This window comes from Lactuca virosa, chromosome 2, assembly GCF_052849685.1.
Source record: "Lactuca virosa cultivar CGN04683 chromosome 2, Lactuca_virosa_CGN04683_v6, whole genome shotgun sequence".
NCBI classification, from domain to species: domain Eukaryota; kingdom Viridiplantae; phylum Streptophyta; class Magnoliopsida; order Asterales; family Asteraceae; genus Lactuca; species Lactuca virosa.
This window is the reverse complement of record NC_136427.1, coordinates 94,157,191-94,178,022: the sequence shown is the minus strand read 5'-3', so window position 1 is coordinate 94,178,022 and position 20,832 is coordinate 94,157,191. Positions and strand designations below refer to the sequence as shown.

Sequence of the window (20,832 nt, the reverse complement as noted above, 5' to 3'; positions counted from 1 at the left end):
CCCTCCCAGCCACAAGTCTTACATTTAAGGACCAAAATCCAATAAATCTCAATATAAGGGTCAAAAGTGAAAGTGCCACCAAACAAGATGTTACAATTCTCCCCCACTTAAATCAGACTTCATCCTCGAAATCCACTGTTGTAACTAATCGAGGGTAGTGTCCCCACATCTGCACCTCGGTCACTCAGACGGTCCTCTCTAGAACCTGATTTGAACTAAAAGTCAGCTCATTCAGGTGGTTACCTTCCCATACTATCCTTGCCTCGCTAACTTTCACCACTGAATAAACCATCACAACTCTCCCGGAATTTCAGAAATCTAATACCTCGACTGACTCTTAAGCAATCAAAACTATCTCGGAACGCAGTCATTACGACAGCGCTTTACAATCTAAACCATACGGAACCTTTCTGACACTGAGTTACCTTGTTGATACCACTAGGGATCAGGACTCCGGACCATTCACTGTTGTTGAACCCTTCATCCGAAAACAAGGTGGCTCCAAACACGATCCTAAACTAGATAACCACTGTAGACAAATACATATAACGCCAACATATTCCACAACTTCCTAGCTATAGGACCGAACTTCCAGTGAGATCCACAGAGCCGGGGACTCTCAAGGCTACTATCACCGAATCAACTCTATCAATGTGCTTCCCGAGACCGGGAACCCATCAGATCTAGACTTCAGAACCCATATTCCAGGACTGATATTCATCCATTTGATGAACCCACCCCTTGGCTTGACTGAGAACACCACCAACCACAGAAAATGGCATACTCAAAACACCTTAATCATAAATTTTAACCAATTCCAAATTCATAAGATGCACCAGAAACCTTAAATAAACCCTTGACTCCCTGACACGCCATCACCGAACACTGCTCCTACGAGCGAAGGTGATAAATCCAAGAATTTTCATATTGCATCCAACCCTTATCAGCTCAAGTGTACCGCACCTAGAAAACTACTCCAGACATTCACAATAAACTTTATAACCCGGGACTCCATAACTGATACCCAACCTTGGCAAACAGACCCCTAATAACAGCTTGCGAACAAACAGAATTTATAATGCAACCACTCCGCAGGGACTTCTGATGCACGGCTGATACTCCCAATAGCCCTTAACTGCTCACTTTATCCAAACCAGCTGGTCCGTGAGTCTCTCGAATTCCAACAAAGCCCAACACTGAATGTACCACAAGCAGAAGAAATGAACAAACATGATCACTGGGCCCACAACCTATATCTGGAATGCTCCCAGTATTACACCGATCTTGTCGAAATATCGTCATTCGCCTGGGAACTCACGACCAGCACCACCGCCTTGCAAGAACCCAATCAACATCCCTCTCAACGCTAACCGATCGGAACAATGCCATACCCTTTTACCACACACTATTCCTTCACAGCACAAGATGCTACCAACGTAAAAATCCGATGAAAACATTGCTACACATGACCCGAGAATAGGATAATCGGTTGTATTCTTGTTCTAATCCAAATGCTATAACCCAAATAAGAACAATGCATATAATTCGAACCAAGTGCTCCATTGTTACCTTGTCCAACCCACATACACCCCTCATGACAATTTCTAATGCGCTTACCACAATACACACCCTTAGGGAACCCATAAACTTATCCAAAGGGCGAAGTACCAGAGTACTTACGAAATGACAGACCTCAATCATTAACGAACGTCATCCTCATGAACGATCGAAACAAGATCCCATACCTTGATTGAGACTGAATAGACCCCATCAATACGTAACTATGTCGAAAAAACTTTGAAGGTTATCCAAAAATTCTTCTAAGACTCTAGTCGGATCCATCCAAATATTAACCCCAAATTCTAGACTCCCAATAACCAAGAACATCTTCCAATCTCGAGCCGAACTTGACAATAGGTCGATGAATCCGTTTAACTTACTGATACCGCCCAAACTTCCGAAGAATCTCTGCTTTGATGATGTATGAAATGACCACTGATCGGTAACACATTGACACTTAATCCAGTGAACCAAAACCCACGCGGAGTTGAACATACCCGTCTCTGAAACTGATTTACCGATCGACATCTGCCCACTCTAGACTGCAAATAGCAATCCATACATCGAGCTGACAAATACCTCGACAACCGATACTCAACCTGAGTGATCCTAGCGGCTCCTCATCTATTCATTGGCATCCCAAAAGGAACCAATGACTACAACGAGCTCCTTGACCAACTACTTTTTACTGAGAGACAACTCGTGTATGTCCTGGACACCTACATCCGATAGCCACTTACTCTCCACCCCTGACTTATCCAATCATGTACCAAAATCCCGCATACCAGCATCGAAGATCCCTATGAACCATTCTTCCAACACCACAAACTCGAACAGATCGATGATCCTCCAAACATAATACCTAGTTCTCCCCCACTTAGGGTTTGAACTACCACTCACTGGTGTTGCAACCCAGCCATATCCCAAACCGGCTTAACCAAGTACAAACCATCCCTGACTCTTGGAATGTATAACGCACGCCATATGATCTTCCATATAAGGACCAAGCAAGCCCTAAGAGATTCTGAATTTCTGATGAAGACCTCGGAAAATTTCCAATCATAATTACCTTTAACATTAAGGATTTCATGCAAATGCATAGACAAATCATCGACTTACTATCCAAAACATACACTCCTTGCATGCAATCCAAACCGTCAATCTGATACCTGACCGACATGTATTCAAGGAGAGCAGACCCTTGATCGTATCACTAGGCATCCATATCACATCAATCCTCCTGCGTACTCCCACACTAACATATTGTCATCACACACTGCAGCTAACTAGCCCCTATGTTGGGTTTACATTCATTTCTGAAAGTCACAAGCCTTCTCACCCCTTCTCGGAAACTGCCAGAACATATTCCTCGCCAGAGCTAGCGACATCCCAAACCATCCGTCAACCACTCAGCTACCAGTTGAAACCCTCAAGCCAATCATAAAAGTCATTTCCTTCTTGAGTCCCGCGACTCAATACAAGGTCTCAATCAAGGCTCTCGAGACCTCAAGGCCAACAAACTCACCTAGGTTTGTACCATTCACCCAAACTGACATCGCCACATAGACCCAGAATAATTACCAGACCCATCCTCATGCCTGACAAACATAACCAAAAGATCGAAAAATATGAAACCACTGTCACGAATCATGATATTAACCATGCTATCTTCCCCCGACCAACCCTTAGAATCCCCGAAATTTCTCTCAATTCAAGTACGGATCCTGTGCTTCCAGTAGTAAGGGCCCAATACTACCTTCCACACTTATCCATACTTTCCTCAAGAGTCATCCCAAGTCTTCTAAGTCACCTACTCATAATAATACTCCTAATACCTCCTTAACAACGTAATATCCACACTAAAGCTCTTCCTAGGCTCCCTATAGGACTCCCTACCTCCCCTGCCATCAACTACTGAAGGACCCCATTCAATGTCAACTAACCACTTCATGAATATAATTACATGCAACAAAACTTAAATAATCTTTCGACTAAAAGACCCAACCCTACAACGGTTAGACTCAGACAAGAGTTGCGCAATAGAACCAAATCCTTCACTCTAAGATTATTTAACCTTCGAAGCATGTAATTTAAGCGTATTCATTTGATAGTTAGCTCACATCAACGTGAGTCCTACAAGGAATAAAGCAAGCAACATTCGAGCAGTGGAGTCGACTGGCACTAAGACACAATAAAATCAGGCAGATCCTCATATGCAATTCTCTATCTTTAGACCCAAGCATCGCAGTTACACATTCTACTTGTCCTCACTCTCTCAAGAGTGGCTAATCATTCCTTACGCTATCCTGCTATGCACTGCACCCACTCATGAAACTTCCACCAACCCTGTAGCCACTCGTGCATGCTAATCATACATAACGTTGGATCCCATAGACAGTCGAATACTTTACTCTACCCTAAGCCCTTAATCAGACAAGAAAAGGAAATAAGGCTAATTCAAACATTTCTAGGCTATAGAATCTTTGTTATGTACAACTATGACGCACACACTACGCGACTACAGTAATGATGTCAATTTCATCTAGCATATAAGAAATCCTCCTAGGCTATTATGCATCATACATCAGGCAATTTTATCATGCAATTCCTGAAGATCCCTAGCCTATCACTAGCATGCGGTTCTATCATATCATAACAAGTAACAGTGTGGTAACTTGGGGTAACTTCTTGCTCCAACTGATCGTACACATCTCATCATTCATTGGTTACTTTCGAAAATAATTTGAAAATCATTTTGAAAATCTTTTTCTTTAGTTTGAGACTGGATTCACACGAGTGTTCCTCCAATTCACTCAAACTAAGGCTCTGATACCAACTTGTAACATTCATAAAAATTCATAAAAATTTAAACTTTTTCAACCAACCAAAAATGATAATTGTTTACATTGTAGTTTTCAAAATAGTTTAAACATCATAGTTTTTCCCAAAATCATAAAACACAATACGAGGAGGTGCACGATCATGCCTTCGCCTTTCCGCGATCCTCGGAGGTACCTGAAACATAATCCAAAACTATAAGCCCAAAGCTTAGTGAGTTCCCCCAAAATACCAATACATAACAAATAGCACAAGTATAATAACAACATGTAATGGGTCCACAACTAACAGACTGGATTACCCCTGAGCCCACAACATAAGTCTGGCTTGCCCCTGGGCCCACAACTTATGTCTGGCTTGCTCCCCGGCCTGATCAGTCCTTGGACTGATTACCACTAAGCCCTTAGTATGAGTCTGGTATGCCCTTCTCGGCCCCCAGCTCGTAACTAGAATGCTCATGAGCCCTCAGTATGAGTCTGGCAGCCCTTAGCTCATATATGGCTTACTCCAGGGTTTGTTGGCTACAACACGAAGCAGTACAACATCAACCCAACCCACACAATATGTCGACATATAACAAATAATAACATATTCAGATAAAAAGACAGTATCACAGGTAGTCCTACAGATCTACCACACTTAGCATATCAAAACTAGCATATCAAGACTAGCATGCATATCAATTCTATACTTAGCATATCAACAATATCAAATTATCTAACCAAAGGTCGGCCTTGGTGCCTTAGACCCGAAAGTACAGTGAGGAAAACTCACCTCACAACCAACACAGAACTGATAAGGTATGACTCCGAATCTAAGGTCAGAACTAAAAAGCCTACAACCACCATGTGACCAATTCCATCAGAACCCAATAATACCCAAAATACCCTCAAGGTCAAACTTGGTGAAATTCAAAGTCAACGGTCAAGGTCAACAGTCCAGATTGACCTAACACGCTGTGTTTCCTTCTTACCCGCCGTGTTCCACGAACAATTATATAGGCGGGAAAACTTCAGCCAATACGGCGTGTTGGCTTGCCAACATGTCGTGTTCGCCAGATTCCCAACTGCTTAAGATATTCAACTGCCCTTTTTGATCCCAAGAGTACCAAATCTCAGATCTGGACTAGGAATACGGTTAGGATGGATAAAGTTTCCAACTTTATTCTTTGGGACCGCAAGAAGGTCCAAAAATCCAAACTACATGCTTAACCATGCAAGGCTCAACCATAAAGTCCTCAATCATAAAGATCCAAAGTCCTTTCCTTCCAGAAGTGGTTCAACCACCTAAACCATTCCAAAGATTTGTGCTTTTTAAGACATGCATGTCCAATGCATGTCTTGAACCCATATTAGGTCAAAAAGGGAATCCATGACCTACTTTCTATGCATGGAATCAAAACTTTTGTTGAAGCCAGATCCAAGCCACTACAAGGTCTCCTTGACCTGGAGATTCATAAAGTTGCAAACTTTATGAGATCCCTCCATGCATCAACCCATAACAAAGAGAAAAGGGGGCATAACTCAAGATCTAGTGACTATGAATGGTAAAAATAAAGACTTGGACACTTACAATGGTCCTGGGGAGTGCTACACTGAAGTATGATGCTTGCTAGTTGAAGCCTTGCTTCCTTCTTTCAATTTCTTCCTTCAAAGCACCAAATATCTTCACAAATGGGAGAGGAAAAGATTAGGGTTTCTTCTTGAGCTTGAGAGAGAAGATGGAGGCTGAGGGTGGAGAAACCCTACCCCCCATATTCCTTAAATAGGGGATAAACCCCAAAATATTAGGGTTTCACAAACATCGGTCAACACGCCATGTTCAGAGGGAAAACACGACGTGTTTCTCAGCCCAAAACACGCGTCTTTTAATGTCTAGACACGCCGTGTCTAAACCTCTAGACCAATTATCATGACATGAAAGAGTTAGAAGTACCTAAACATGGGGATGTTACACAAAAGGGGAAAACCTAAGAAGTAGTCACATTACACACTAATTCAAGGAAGCGAGTTAAGGAAAATAATAGTATTTAATAACTATTAAACTATAAAAACTATACTAAAAATTTTCAAGTATAAAAACTTGTGAACTCACCAACATTATGTTGACCTTTCAAAACCACATGTATTCTTAAGGAAATGAGTATCGGAAGTGGTAGAATCATCAAGAGCGTAGTCAGAAGTTTTTCTTTTCTGGTTATTTACCTTGTCTTTGTGTTGTACTGGCATCTCAAACAATTATGTAAACTTTATTATAAATAAAAGTAATGTTTTATGATATATCTATATGTATTGTTCAATGTATAAGATAATTGTGATCCAACATCTTAACGTCGCACAACCCAACACTTCTGCTGCCGGCTGGAGGTGTGACAAAATGCATCACGTGAGAGACACATCATATCGTGACATTGTGTAGATGTTACGTGTAGGAATTCTTGCGTATATGCATGCCCGCTTAAATTAAAATTGTTATTTTTTATTTTTTCAATATTTCTCTGCCTTCGTCGGGCCGACATCAACCATACCACGACAATAAAAAGAAAGCTAAAATTTCACCATCCGTATCCATATGTAACTTGTAAATTGTAAATCGAAAACATTTAAATCCATAATATAAAATTTAGAAGTCATCCAAAACATAACATAACATTTAAATCCGTGACATAACATTTAAATCCATAACATAACATTCAAAGTCATCCAAAAGATTCTAAACCCCATACAAAAGTCATCAAAAAAAGATAATGAAAGTGCACATCTAAAAGTAAACTAAAACTCATGCAAAAAAATCCAAATTTTCTTCACGCATTCTTCACCCACAACTCACAACTCGAAGGCTTAAGGTGCAACCAAAGTTTTCTAACATCTAAACTTTCAACGGAAAGCAAAAGAGTCGCTAGGTATTTTGGATCAGATTCCCCAATCCATTTTTTCCAACTTCTCCATACATGCATCCAAATCATTGTCAATATTTTTTTTTCCAATAATGACTTTGCAACTTTGATTATTTCTCTCCCAACTTCTCTTAAGTTTTCATCGAGTTTGTTTATAGGAACGTCCATTTCGTTTTCATCTCTTGTTTTTTGTCTGACCACATGATTCTTCACTTGCAGGTGGGGGCTCTATTGAGGTTGGGGTTTCCATATGAGTACACTCAACATCATCAAAATCGTGCTTAGTAATTACTTCGGTGGGGTGAGGTTGTATAGAAGATGGCCCCCCACTATGAAAGCCAGCGGAGGTCGACCCGTCAAACAAATGAGTGCAAAGATCTGGGTAAAGGAGCGGCACATATTTCAATTTCTCTACATACTTGTTCGACTGTTTAAAACAAATAAAAAAAACATTATCTACCTACTTAAGGAAATTAATGAAATTGATATTTTTACTATTAAAAATATTAATAACTTCATCTTCGCTTGCCATTCTTCTTCGGTTATATCAAAAGTGTTTGACAGGATTATAAACAATTCGCGTTTTGTTCCTAAGTTTCACCCAAGCTGCATACTTTGATTTTAAATAGTTGTATCGCTTCTTCATTTGCCTTTGATCGACTATAATATTGTGTTCGTTTTTTAGTTTCTCCGCTACTACCTTCCATGAGTTTGTTTTGAAACTACTACCTTCCTGACCATTACTAGCAATTTCAAGTATACATGCATCAAGAAAAGTTTTGTCGATACAGTCTTGCTTCCAAACTATTCTAGGCCTCTTTTAGGACATGTCTACGAAAAATTAGGGACAAAAATATAAAAAAATTTCAGCATACAAGGTCAAGAAAAATAGATTTTATCATACAAGTTTATAATTCAAACATAAAAATTCTGATTTCAACAATACTTAAAACATATATGCATGTAATCTAATTTCTAAAACATAAATAACAACTTATATGCATGTAATCTATTGTAGAACACATATGACAACTGTTGAAGTTTTTATTTCATATCATTTATACCGATTTCTGATAATGCAGTATTTTGTTTGCATCCAATTCAAGAAACTGTTGAAGTATACCGAATAACATTTAATTTCAAAAAACCGATTAAGTATTTCATTTGCATCCAATTCAGAAAAAAACAATAAAAAAGAAAAAACAGTAGAATTACCGATTTCTGATGATGTAATGGGTGGAGGTAGACTGGAGGTGGTGATCGACGACAGTGGTGGTCAACTGGCAGAGGCAGAGAGGGATATGTAACGATCGACGATGTGCACTTCTCCTTTGAGCGACAAATGAAAATTCGATGAAGTGTCCGTGCCTAGAAGTAGTAGCAGTAGGGTTAGAAACGTGATTAACAACTAAATGACTCGGTCAGATATAATTTTTAGATGGCCGGGTAAGAGGCTTAATGACTCGATAAGAGGTTAAAAGTCTTGTAATTAAACGCCCTTACCGAACCAAGTAAGAGATAACCTCTTACAATCAAACGTCCTTATTGGACCATGTAAGAGATAACCTCTTACCGGACCGGTAAGAGATAAATCAAACAAGACAAAGATGCATTTAAAGACTGATCAATTTAGAGGGCTAGTGAGCCATTCATATGCACAAATATGGCGTAAATACTTTAACACCATGTTCTCGAGTTTTTTTAGGAAGGAAATGGAGGGGAAGGAGAGGGAAAGAAAGGAGAAGAAAATGAAAGGTTAGTAACTTTTCATTTCTTTCCATTTTCTTTCCTTCCTTGTCATTGTCCTCCCATTCCCTCTCAGTCATCCCAAAAATGGGAGGAAAAAAAACTTAAAAAATAAGCCTTGTCTTCCCCTCCTAATCCCTCAATTTCCTTCCCTTTCATTTCCTAAATGAAACTTGAGAACACCCCTTTCCTCTAGTTTTCTTCCCTTTCCTTTCTTAAATGAAACTCGAACACCCCTTTCCTCTCATTTCCTTTCCTTTCCCTCTTAAAAAAAAAAAAAACTCAAGAAAGAACACTCCTATCCTTTCATTTCCTCCCATTTCCTCTCATTTTCTTCTTTAAAAAACGCAAGAACAGGGTGTAAATCTTATCGATTTGGAGCCAACATTTTAATGGGACCACTAAGAGATGAGACAAAACCCTTATTTTTTCTATTTGAAACACTATTATTTTTTCTAATTTATGGTTTTTCAGGCTCAAATCATATTCGTGACGAGAATAAAGTATGTTTCTAGAAACCAAAAATAAATAAACATGTTACACAATCTAGATTACAACCTCGTTCATAAAGTTTAAGTTTTGTTTTTTTGTTTTTTTTTTGTTTTTTTTTTGAAACATATAACGTTACCGAACTTTTTTCCTTCATTTATCACTTTGTTGCACCCCTAATAATCTAAACCTTGAAATCCCATTTAATAGCAAACTGTATCCCAAACCTAAATAAAAACAAAGCTTATGTTAAGTAATTTAAAATGATTTTAATATCATCAATATAACCGGAAACTTCCTTTATACATTGTTAATGTGAGTTTTTATCAATATTTCTAAATAACGTAAGACGTGACCTGGCGGCAATGTCAAGTCTCAAACTTTTCTAAGTTTTGGCAAGCCACGTCGTTTGTAATGTGTGACATAAAGCGACAATTTTGTAAATAATTAATATTCTTATATGTATTTTCAATTATTATTCATTTTTATACACGTATATGAGTTAAAGCGGCGTTTTGGTAAAACTTGACGACATGTACAATCCTTGGAGCTATGGCGCGCCATGGCGGAGCCATGACGGACTTTTTAGAACCTTGGTTTTTATAAGAAAATTAACAAATTTTTTAATGATTTTGAATCCCATTTGTTAAAGCAGAAATAAAAATCATTTTATAGATAATTTGAGAAAAGTCAAGTACTCCATTGATTTTTATGGAAAATATATTAATAACAATTATAAATACATGTTATAAAAATAAATTATGTATAATAGGAGGATTATTTGGAGATTTTGATGATAATATATGTAATATAAATTTCTTTCTTTCTAAGACACATGCATATTAAAATATAAAATAACATGATAAGAATAGCAATAAAAATTTATTAAGCAGAATAATAAAATTGACATAAAAATTTGTTTGACAAATAGTATTGTATCAAAGAATAGCGGTATTATTATTATTATTATTATTATTTAATTTTTTAATTTTTTAAAATAATTGAAAGTTCAGGTCTTAATTATATATATAAAAAAAATGTATATTAAAAAATTATATATATAAAAAAAATGTATATAGTTATGTACAAAAGGATGATGATATTATATAAAGGTTAAATATATAGAAGTTACATTAAATAATTTAAACAATGGTGGTGAAAATCTAAAGTCTAAAAAAGCTTGTATAGGAAAAAAGGCAAAGAATGTGGTTGAACGACACGTAGATAATGCATACCATCGGTTTATGTGGTCCCACGTGAACCATCACATGATTTCTTTGAAGTTTGAACCCACCGACTCTATTACGCCGACTCCTCAACGTCGATACATATTATACTTCTTCAGTCCAAATGTCCGATGCCTTTTCTTTCATATTTGTAGTTTCTAAACATTCTATTCCAAACGTCCCAACTCCCAACCATTAAATCAAACGGACCGACAACAATAGTATTTTTCCGAAAAGCATTTACAACTTACAAGGAGGGGTTTACAATTACAAGTAATTTATACTCTTATCATGTTATAGTTAGTGTTACATATATGATGTATGTAAATAATGGTAGTGCAGATAATTGTTTTTAAATAATAGAATGTATAATTTGTCTGTTTTTTGTAGATATTGTATAATGCAGTGTAATCTTGTTAAGTAGTGTACCTATATGACATTTTAATTCATCCACTGAAAAATTAAAAGGTGGACATTTTTACCCTTCAGTCTATATTAGTTTTAATTTTCTATATTGGAAAGATAGAAACGTGATCTATTTTATTTTTAAATTTTGATATTAAAGAGATAAAAAAAGATTTGTTTCCAAACTACGAACAATACGAACGACGTCCAACTTCTTCCTTGTTCTGTGTTGCCGCTCTACTGCATCTTCCTCTCGGCTCAAAAGGTATGAGAGCGTGAATCGATCCTAGAATCCGATAACACCATGTGCTTCGTCATCTTTGATTATGAAGAATAAAAAATAAGAAAGAAAAGATTTTTTTAACCTAAACTACTCACGATCCTAAGATTCTTCATCTTCTAAACTAGAGAGATAAATTAGTGTGCGTTTGTTATTGAGTTTAATTTCTCACAGAAGCTTGTGTGTGTTTGCTTTTTAGTTTAAGCTTTTAATGCAGTAAGGATATTTGAATTGTGTTGATCGCAATTTTGTGCCACTTTAGCTTATTTTTGATGATTTTTTTATAGTCCAATGATGGCAAAATTTCCTTCCGTAAGACTTCATTATATGTATTCTCATTATTTGTTCATTATAGTCAAGTCAAAACAACCTTCTGTCTTCTTTCTTCTTTTTCCTAACTGATGAGTAAAACATAAAAGCAGTAGTACTCTTTTGACTTCACATCCTAGGTAATTGTTAGTATTATATACACTTTATGTTTTATCTATATTTATTAGAATAGTTGTTGATATTTTACATTTTGGTAATTGTAAATTGTCAATTTATTTATATCTTCAAGCATAGATAGCTTAGTTGATGTTTTATTTCCGATTTTTGAATGTGATGTCTGATTATGATAAAAATGAATGTTAACAGTTAGGAATGGATTCATCAAGGAATGAAGAACTTTATTTAGCTAACTCCAAATTTGATTCGTATGATGAACTACTAAATAGTGTAAGAGATTTTTATTACGCTAAAGGATACGGAATATCTATTCGAGATTCAAGTAAAGACAAATATGTCACTTTGCAATGTGATAGAGGTGGTAGCTATCGAGATAGATTATGTATACCGGATCTCGCTTGATTAATTGTCCTTTTCAGATTGTAGGTAAAAAGGAATATGATGGCGGTTGGATACTTAAGGCAAAAAACTTGACTCACAATCATGAACCATCTACTGATATCTCTGGGCATCCATCATTTCGTCGATTATCACCAAATGACGTACAAAGTGTCAAAAACATGATGCTTTCTGGCATACCCCCAAGGCAAATTCTTTCTTCTTTACGTCAAGGAAACCCGAACCTTCCAACAGTCTCTCGAACTATATACAATCTGAAGGCGAAAATTCGCAAGGAAAACTTGGGAAATCGATTAACGGTTAGTGCTTTATTTGAAGAGTTTGGGCATTAAGTGTGTTTAAGAAGACTCTTGAAAATCATGAACCGACTGTGATTATGTCTGACAGAGAGTTGGCATTAATGAATGCCATAAATATGGTATTCCCGAACCCGACAAACCTTTTATGTATTTCGCATATTGAAAAGAATGTGTTGGCAAATTGCAAGAAGCATTTTCCACATGGAGAAGAGTTTGATCTATTTATGTCAAGTTGGAATAAAGTAGCATATTCAACAACTACAACTATTTTTGAGCATAATTGGGTTGATTTTGAGTTGTTTTATCAGACGAAAAAAGTTGCAATCGAGTACATAAAAAAGAAATGGTTGCCTTGGAATGAAAAGTTTGTTAGTGCTTGGACAGAAGATTATTTGCATTTTGGTAATCGGTCATCATCAAGGGCTGAAGGTGCTCATGCCAAACTGAAACAATATCTACAAGTATCTACAGGCGGCTTTCAAGATGTTACAGAAAAGATTTGTCTTGCAATCAAACATGAGTTCAATGAGATTATAGTGAAACTCGCAAGTGAGAGAATCCAAATTCTTCATAATTGTGATGCACCTGTTTTTAGAGAGCTTTTGTGTCATATATCTCATTTTGCATTAAAGGAGATACATATGCAATATGCAAAAATAAAAAACGGTAATATTTGCAATGCTTATAGTTTGACATTGTTGCACAACATTAATTTTTACATTAACCTTTAATATATTTTTGGTTTTTAGGTACAATGACTCCTTGTACCGGTCATTTTATGGCAACCATGGGTCTTCCTTGTGCTCACAAGATAAAACATCTAGAAGGAATGACACTTTCATTAGATCTTATTCATCAACATTGGAGAATTGATAAAGTGCATTTGAATTTAGAAGATGATTTACACAATGATGGAGCCAAGGAATTTAATGAGTTGCTTAGGGAGTTGTCTTCAAGATACCAAATGTGGCCTCAAAGTAAGAAAGAATTTGCTAATTCTATGATTACTAAACTTCTGACTGAATCTGATACGTTATTTGAGCCTATGATTCGTCGACCAAAGGGTAGACCTCCAAAATCAAAAAAGAAAAGATAAATAAATTCTACCGCACGAGACCCTTCAAGATTTGAGCTTGTGGAATCATCACAAACACAAAAAGATTCAAATTCTACCTGTGTCGTGCAAATGACCAATGAAGTGTATGATAATGTTGGTCATGTAAGTCATGAAAACAACTTACTTGATCTAAACTCATATCCCTCTTTTTCAAATGATGATATGACATATGAATAGTTTGATTATTTGATACGTATTAGTTTAAATATTTTTGTTGGACAACATTTTATTGTGATTTGATATGCATTAGTTTGAATAATTTTGTAAGACAACATTTTATTGTTATTTGATTTGTATTGGGTTCAAGTTGTATTTTTTGTTAAATAGTTTACTATATAATAATTTTATCTAATTAATATGTTTATAACATCTATTAATCAAAAAATAATGCATGAGTTTACCTTCATTAAATTTTGAACATGAAAAAAATAGGAGTACCCAAACAACCTTTAGTTCCAAAACTTCTCTTATTCCATTAAACAATATTAATACAATTTAACTGAATTATTGATGTCGTAGAATCATTAAACTATTAGTCCAAAACTTTTAGACCCATTTTGAAGATGTGCAATGTTTGAGCCTCTAAATGGGTATAAATACAATTTTTACCAAGTTAACAACCTTTTTCGATACCTTGTTTGATATTTGATATTGTGGAAACCCCTAACGCATTAATATTATTTATATAGGTTCGCTATTTAACAAGATTACACTGCATTATACAATATGTATATAAAAGCAGACAAACTATACATTCTATTATTTAACAACAATTATCTACACTACCATTATTTACATACATCATATATGTATATAACAAAACCTAACTACTAACATGATACGAGTATAAGTTATATTTGTAATTGTAAACCCCTACTTGTAAGTTGTAAACTTTTGTGTTTATTTTCTAAAGTAATCTGTAAAATGTCACTTTACCCATTCATTTTTGTGTTTTATATTGCAAATTTCCACTCCTTACTTTTTAAAATGTCACTTTACCCATTCACTTTGAACTTGTATATATGTGTCGATATATATTCAAGTTTCTTAACGTTTCAATGTAAAACTTTTGTACGTTTTAGTGCTTATTTTTATGCACGTTTCCTACATATGAGTTCGGTCGTTATAAATTGCAATTAGTCAGTAATATCGACCGTGCATATTTATCTTGCAACAAATTTAACAGTATCTGACTTTTATTAATATAATTTTCAAACATCAAACTTACAAAAGAGATTGGTTTACCCACAACGCATGAAGGCAAATTATTAGTTGTCTTTATTTTTCATAATTTTCGGTTACTAATACAATGTATTAGAGAATTAATGTTGGTCAAATTTGTAATGTTTGGTATTATTGTAAAAAACTTATTTCAACTCTAACATTACCTTAAAATCTTTTAAGTTAACTTTAGAAGTTATATAGTATAAGAATTCTTTTAACTCGAGAAGACATATTGTTAGCGCAGTAAACGAATCGTTTGACGGGAAGTTCATTTGTGTTCGTTTATTTAATAAACGAACGGACATAAACAAGATATCTCGTTCGTTTAGTTAAAAAAAACGAACACGAACAATGCTCTCGTTCATTCATTTATGTTCGTGAACGTTTGTTTATGTTCGTTTACGTTCATTCGTTTAATTTCCTTTACGTCCGTTCATTTATTTTATTATGTGTTTGTGCATTTAAGTTCACATTTATAGGTTTGTTTACGTTTATTTGTATTCGTTCATTTATGTTCTTTAATGATCATTTATGTTCGTTTAAGTTCGTTTGTGTTTGTGTTTGTTTATGTTCATTTATGTTTGTTTATCAGTTAAACGAACACGAATAAACTAAATTTCTTAACAAACGAACATGAATATAATTTTTTTTCGTTTAATTGTTCATTTTTGTTCGTTTATTGTTTAAAGTTAAACAAACAAGCCTTCGTTTGTGCTCGTTCAATTAGTTTACAACCCTACATATACTACAAGAAAAATACTAAGAGATGAAATTGTTAAGCAGTTAATAGAAAATATATTAAATGAATAATTTAAAAAATTTGTATTGTGGTTGTATTATTTATATTTCAGTTTTGTAAAGTATAATTAATTAAATTTCAGTGTTGAAATTTTTTTACGTTTGAAAAAACAAGTTTATTTATATTTCATTTTATTTTAACAACATGCAGAAGTTAAAATAAAAAGTTTTCTTCTTGAAGCATACAATTCACCTTTTGTTTTGTAGATGTTACAGATGTGGTTCTCAGACTATAGATATTTAACGTTTTAAAAAACAATCGAACACTAAGTAAATGATGTCACACACATGGCTCATTTTTTTATAGAACGGCGGGATATTATAAAAAAAAAACCAAAAAAAGACTAGCAAGAAACTAGTCCAACAACAAGTACATCAAGAGCAAATAGCTAACTAGGGGTTTTGGAGCCAACCAATCCAGTTTATGTTTTTCTTAGCCCTAGCCTTACACCAATAGAAGGTTTGAGTAACAAAATTATCAAACAGAACAGACACCCTTGGACAAGAATTAGCAAAAATATGAGCATTCCTTAAATTCCAGATGTGCCACCAAAACGAATAAAAAACACCTTCCAACCAACTTTTAGCCTCGCCAGAAAGCCGAAAAGAGGCAAACCAAGATGCCCAATCATCAAAGGAATCAATCACAATATCATCGAGGTTCCACCGTCTAAAAACTTGCAAATGAAGAACCTTAGAAAGGTGACAAGTGAAAAACAGAGACAAAACTACAAAATTGGTCCCTGTGGTATTCAAAAAACTTTGGATAGGGTCCAAAAAGTTTCCAACTTGCATGGATGGTCCAAAATCAAGAATTTCCTTTGGTTTTGGTCCTGAACAATTTGAAATGACTCTTTTACCCTTTTCATTTGTTTTTTTCCTTATTAATATAAGTATTTAAATATTTAGAAAATAATAAAAAAAATAAAACCCTACCCTACCCTGTCACTCCACCGATAACCCCCCCCCCCCCCTCTCTCCTAAAAAGAAAACACACAATTTTCCAGATTTTAACATTTGATAAAATCTAAAGAAACCCTAAAAACATTACACTTCAATTTTGGTTTCTCAGAGTAAAAAAAATTAAACTTGTTTGTAGATCTCCTATGTTGATCACAAGCAAAGGAGGTGTTGGAGGAACATCAATCCATTGATTTTAATGGAGGATTTGGAGTCCTCTGCTTTCATCTTATAGAAGCATTGTTAGAAATCCACCATCTGTGTGTTTTGTTGTACACATAGTTAGATCTTGTTGGTGAAATCTATGAAATCCTTGAAGCATCTCGTCCATAACAGTCATAGGGATTTCGTTATTCACCACTCGGAAGAAACCAAGATTCTCTGAAGCCGCAGGGAGCCGCTCCACCATCAATGATCTAAATATCAAGATCATATTCAAATTTCAAATTTTAGCATCACTTCCTCCACCATATCCACTCGCAGAGCTCTGTTTTAAAAAAAACTTCTCATCTGAAACCTTATGCTTAAAATCTTTCTTCTCCTTCAAATCAGAACATATTGTATGATAGATAGATGGAGATTTCATCAGGTTAGCTTAGGATTTTTTTCTGGGACTTTCGTTATAAATCAAGAACCATAAGTATAGATTTCACTTTGTTTTTGGTTTCCTTTTGCTTTGGTGCAGGTGTTGGCGATGGTGGTTTTCGGATCGGTGTGTCCTATTCTAATTTGGATTTTGATAGCTTTTGTGATTTAGTGTAAGGGTAAATGATGAAGGAGATAGCAGGGTTGATTCGGCTGAAGATGAAGATGGGTCTAAGGAGAGAGAGAGAGAGAGAGAGAGGAGAGAGAAAGAGTTACCGGTGGAGTGATAAGGTGAGGTGGGGTAGGATATTATTTTTTATTATTTTCTAGATATTTAAATACTTAAGTTAATAAAGAAAATAGAAAAAACAAATGAAAAGGGTAAAAGAGTCATTTCAAATTGTTCAGGGACCAAAACCAAAGGAAATTCTTGATTTTGGACCATCCATGCAAGTTAGAAACTTTTTGGACCCTATCCAAAGTTTTTTGAATACCATAGGGACCAAATTTGTAGTTTTGTCGAAAAACAATTGATCTCTATTTTCAATGTTAGAATCACAAAGAGGGCACTGTATTGACGAAACATCCAAACCCCTATTTGCAAGGTTACTCTGAGTAAGGAGTTTATCCAAATCCAAACGCCAAGAAAACGCGTTAACCTTGATGGGAACCAACTTGCACCAATTAGTCGCTGAAGGAGACGATGAAAATGACTTTAAATCAATGAACGATCTAGCAGAAGAGACAGAGAAGTCTCCCGTACCAGAAAGAGACCAAAGCCACCTGTCAGAAATATTAGATAACGTGACAGATTCCATCAACTGAACCAAACCTTCCCATTGGATGTTTTTGGCTCCACCCCTAGGAGCCCTTCGAAAAGAAAAAAGAAGAAAACCATGTTCCATTTTAGCTTGAACCGTCACCTGCTTATCCAACTCTAAATTAAAATGTCTCGGGAATTGACTTTTTAAATTAGAGTTTCCAATCCAAATGTCGTTCAAAAAGGAAGTAAAAGACCCATCTCCAACCTTCTTTTTACAAAACAAAAACAAGTCGATACCCTTATTTTTCAACTGGTCCACAACTCTCAAAATATCTAACCACATCGAACCTTTACTAATATGGAATCTAGAACCAATACAAGCATTATCCCCGTGAATAAATTTGATAACTTTCACCCAAAACGAATTAGGAGAAGAAATGAAACGCCAAACCCACTTAAAAAGAAGAGCTCTGTTAAGAGCAAATAAACTACTCACCCCTAGACCGCCCGAGTTTTTTTTGAGCTAGAACTTTTTTCCAAGCAACCCAAGTTAATTTTTTCTCATTCGGATCAGCTCCAATGAAGAACTTATTATGTATAGCTTCCAAAGAATTCAAAACACCAATAGGAGCTTTATACAAGGACATAAAGAAAGTGGTCAGGGAGCCCAAAACTGACTTGATTAAAGTCAATCTACCTCCAACCGAGAGAGTTTTGACTTTCCATTTAGAAAAGTCTAGCTACCACTTTAGCAATAATATCTTTCCAACTATCAATATGGGACATATTTTGACCCACAAGAAGGCCGAGATACTGAAAGGGAGCCTTCATAGAAGCACACCCAATATGATTCGCTGTCTCTTCAACCTGCAAAGTTTGCACCCTAAGACCAAGAAGGTTACACTTGGAAAGATTAATCTTCAATCCTGAAGCTAAGAAAAAACAATGCAAAACACTGACAATATTTCTAATATTGGAGCCCTTCCATTATCCCACAAAAATTGCATCATCCGCATAGAAGAGGTGATAAATACACAAACTCGGCCTCGAATCAAGAGAAATACCTTGAAATGAACCAACATCAACTACTCTTTGAAACACAACATGTAAGCTCTCCATAACCAAAATAAACAAAAAAGGAGAAAGAGGGTCTCCTTGTCTAAGACCCCTGAAAAACTGGAACTCCTCAGTAGGGGAGCCATTAACAAGAGTAGAACCCCGAGAATAAACTAAGCACCCATAAATCCAGCTTCTCCATCTAACACCAAAACCCATTTTTCTAAGAACATCATCCACAAAATCCCACCTCACCGAGTCATAGGCCTTTTCAAAATCAACTTTGAACACCATAGTCGATTTACTTTGCAACTTACACCAAGATATAAGTTCGTTCATAATGAAAGGGCCATCAAGAATTTTTCTGCCTTTTTATAAAAGTCGGTTTTTCCTTGCTAACCAAACTATCCACCACCGAGGACAATCGATTCACCAAGATCTTCCTCACTATCTTGTATTGACAACCAATCAGACTAATGGGGAGAAAATCTTTCACGTTTTTAGCATCAACCACTTTTGGAATAAGAGTACTAAATGAAGGATTACATCCTTTTGGGAAGCGAGAAGAGGATAAACAATCTTTTACCGCCATAACAAAATCCGTTTCCAACAAATACCAGAATCTTCTAATAAAATCAAACGAGAAACCATCCGACCCCGTGGATTTATCACCTCCACAATCCCATATAGCCGCTTTGATTTCCTCAGAAGAAACGTCACCTTCCAAAAATGAAGCCCGATCAGACGACAGAGTATGAATGAAATCATGCAAGACCAAAACCCTATTCCCAGCCGGTTTTGCAAACCTGGTTCTAAAATGCTCAAAGAATTCAGACTTAACAATGGACGGGTCGTCAACCCGACAACCATTTTTAAGAATACTGTCACACCCCCAAACCAGAATGGCGGAAACATTCGGGGGCGGATGACTTCACGTAGTATCATAACAGTTGAATATTCATAAAGAAAGTAAACACAACCATCATAAATATAATAAAAAGTTACATTGTTGCATATAATACATGTTTCAAAAGGTTATTACAAGTATGATGATTTAAAATGTTTTGATAACAGACGCCTTAGCGTCTCTTCTCCAAAAGCTGATGGTTACCTGTATTACTGATTCCCTGAGAAATATAAGTAGTTTTGAAAAAGTGTCAACAATTAAGTTGGTGACTTCATAAGCGTTTTTGTTCTGAAAGTTGTATGTCTTTTGGTAAAAATAACCGAACGTGTTTCCAGAAAATCCAATATTTTCCATGTATGTGTGGTAGTTTGAAAAAGTTCCAAAAACTGGAATGCAATAGTATCTTTTATGCTAAAATGGTGACAGTAGATATTTTGCATATATAATGTAATTACTGAATGCATTTAAGGGTCTCGTAAATCAAGTACATTTTGATACACCATGTGAGTTTTATAACCATGCTATTGACCCAGACTGCCTGTAACAACGTTCTTCAGGCGTTGCAGTGTTATGACATTTGTCACCCCAGACCTGCCGGTCTAACTGTAGCTAACAGTTTAGGTGCGGGATTGTCAATCCCGTATAGATCTATACACAAGTATCACGCTCTCCCTCCAAGAGATTATGGTTTATAATACAGGACTTGAAATGCATACTCGAAAGTACGTTGAAGATGAGTGTCTCACAAAACATAGTATCAAAAGATTTACGGAATGAAAAGTCTTTATGAAAATAGTTCCTTTTTCAGTGTTTATGTAAAGATGTTATGAATAACTC

The 20,832-nt window shown here is 35.7% G+C and overlaps 2 protein-coding genes across 3 annotated transcripts; one reads left to right on the top strand and one right to left on the bottom strand.

The window, feature by feature from the left end:
• Positions 1-11,348: 11,348 nt before the first annotated feature.
• LOC145156453 (PKS-NRPS hybrid synthetase cheA-like) lies at positions 11,349-13,912 on the top strand. Of its 2 annotated transcripts, XM_079075821.1 has the most exons (3): positions 11,349-11,425; positions 12,307-13,251; positions 13,335-13,912. In XM_079075821.1, the coding sequence occupies exons 2-3, from the start codon at positions 12,663-12,665 to the stop codon at positions 13,679-13,681; spliced, it is 936 nt and encodes a 311-aa protein (XP_078931947.1). In that variant the 5' UTR covers positions 11,349-11,425; positions 12,307-12,662; the 3' UTR covers positions 13,682-13,912. The 2 variants fall into 2 exon arrangements, with proteins under 2 accessions (XP_078931947.1, XP_078931948.1); XM_079075822.1 differs by lacking the exon at positions 11,349-11,425 and having other exon boundaries at positions 12,194-13,251.
• A 3,214-nt stretch (positions 13,913-17,126) lies between these two features.
• LOC145157614 (uncharacterized) lies at positions 17,127-19,382 on the bottom strand. Its single transcript, XM_079076641.1, has 4 exons — positions 19,097-19,382; positions 18,777-18,964; positions 17,764-18,297; positions 17,127-17,225 (listed from the first exon to the last, which is right to left on the bottom strand). Exons 1-4 carry the CDS (start codon positions 19,380-19,382, stop codon positions 17,127-17,129), a joined length of 1,107 nt encoding a protein of 368 aa, XP_078932767.1.
• Between the last annotated feature and the right edge of the window lie 1,450 nt (positions 19,383-20,832).

Excerpts from the sequence above, each read along its gene's own strand:
- LOC145156453 (XM_079075821.1), top strand. The coding sequence starts at position 12,663 with ATGTCTGACAGAGAGTTGGCATTAATGAATGCCATAAATATGGTATTC. Across the intron at positions 13,252-13,334 it reads ATATGCAAAAATAAAAAACG|GTACAATGACTCCTTGTACC; the intron begins GTAATATTTGCA and ends TTTGGTTTTTAG.
- LOC145157614 (XM_079076641.1), bottom strand. The coding sequence starts at position 19,382 with ATGGTGTTCAAAGTTGATTTTGAAAAGGCCTATGACTCGGTGAGGTGG. Across the intron at positions 18,298-18,776 it reads AAGATATTATTGCTAAAGTG|GTTGGAGATGGGTCTTTTAC; the intron begins GTAGCTAGACTT and ends TGTAAAAAGAAG. Across the intron at positions 17,226-17,763 it reads CTACAAATTTGGTCCCTATG|GAGAAGAAAGATTTTAAGCA; the intron begins GTATTCAAAAAA and ends TCTGATTTGAAG.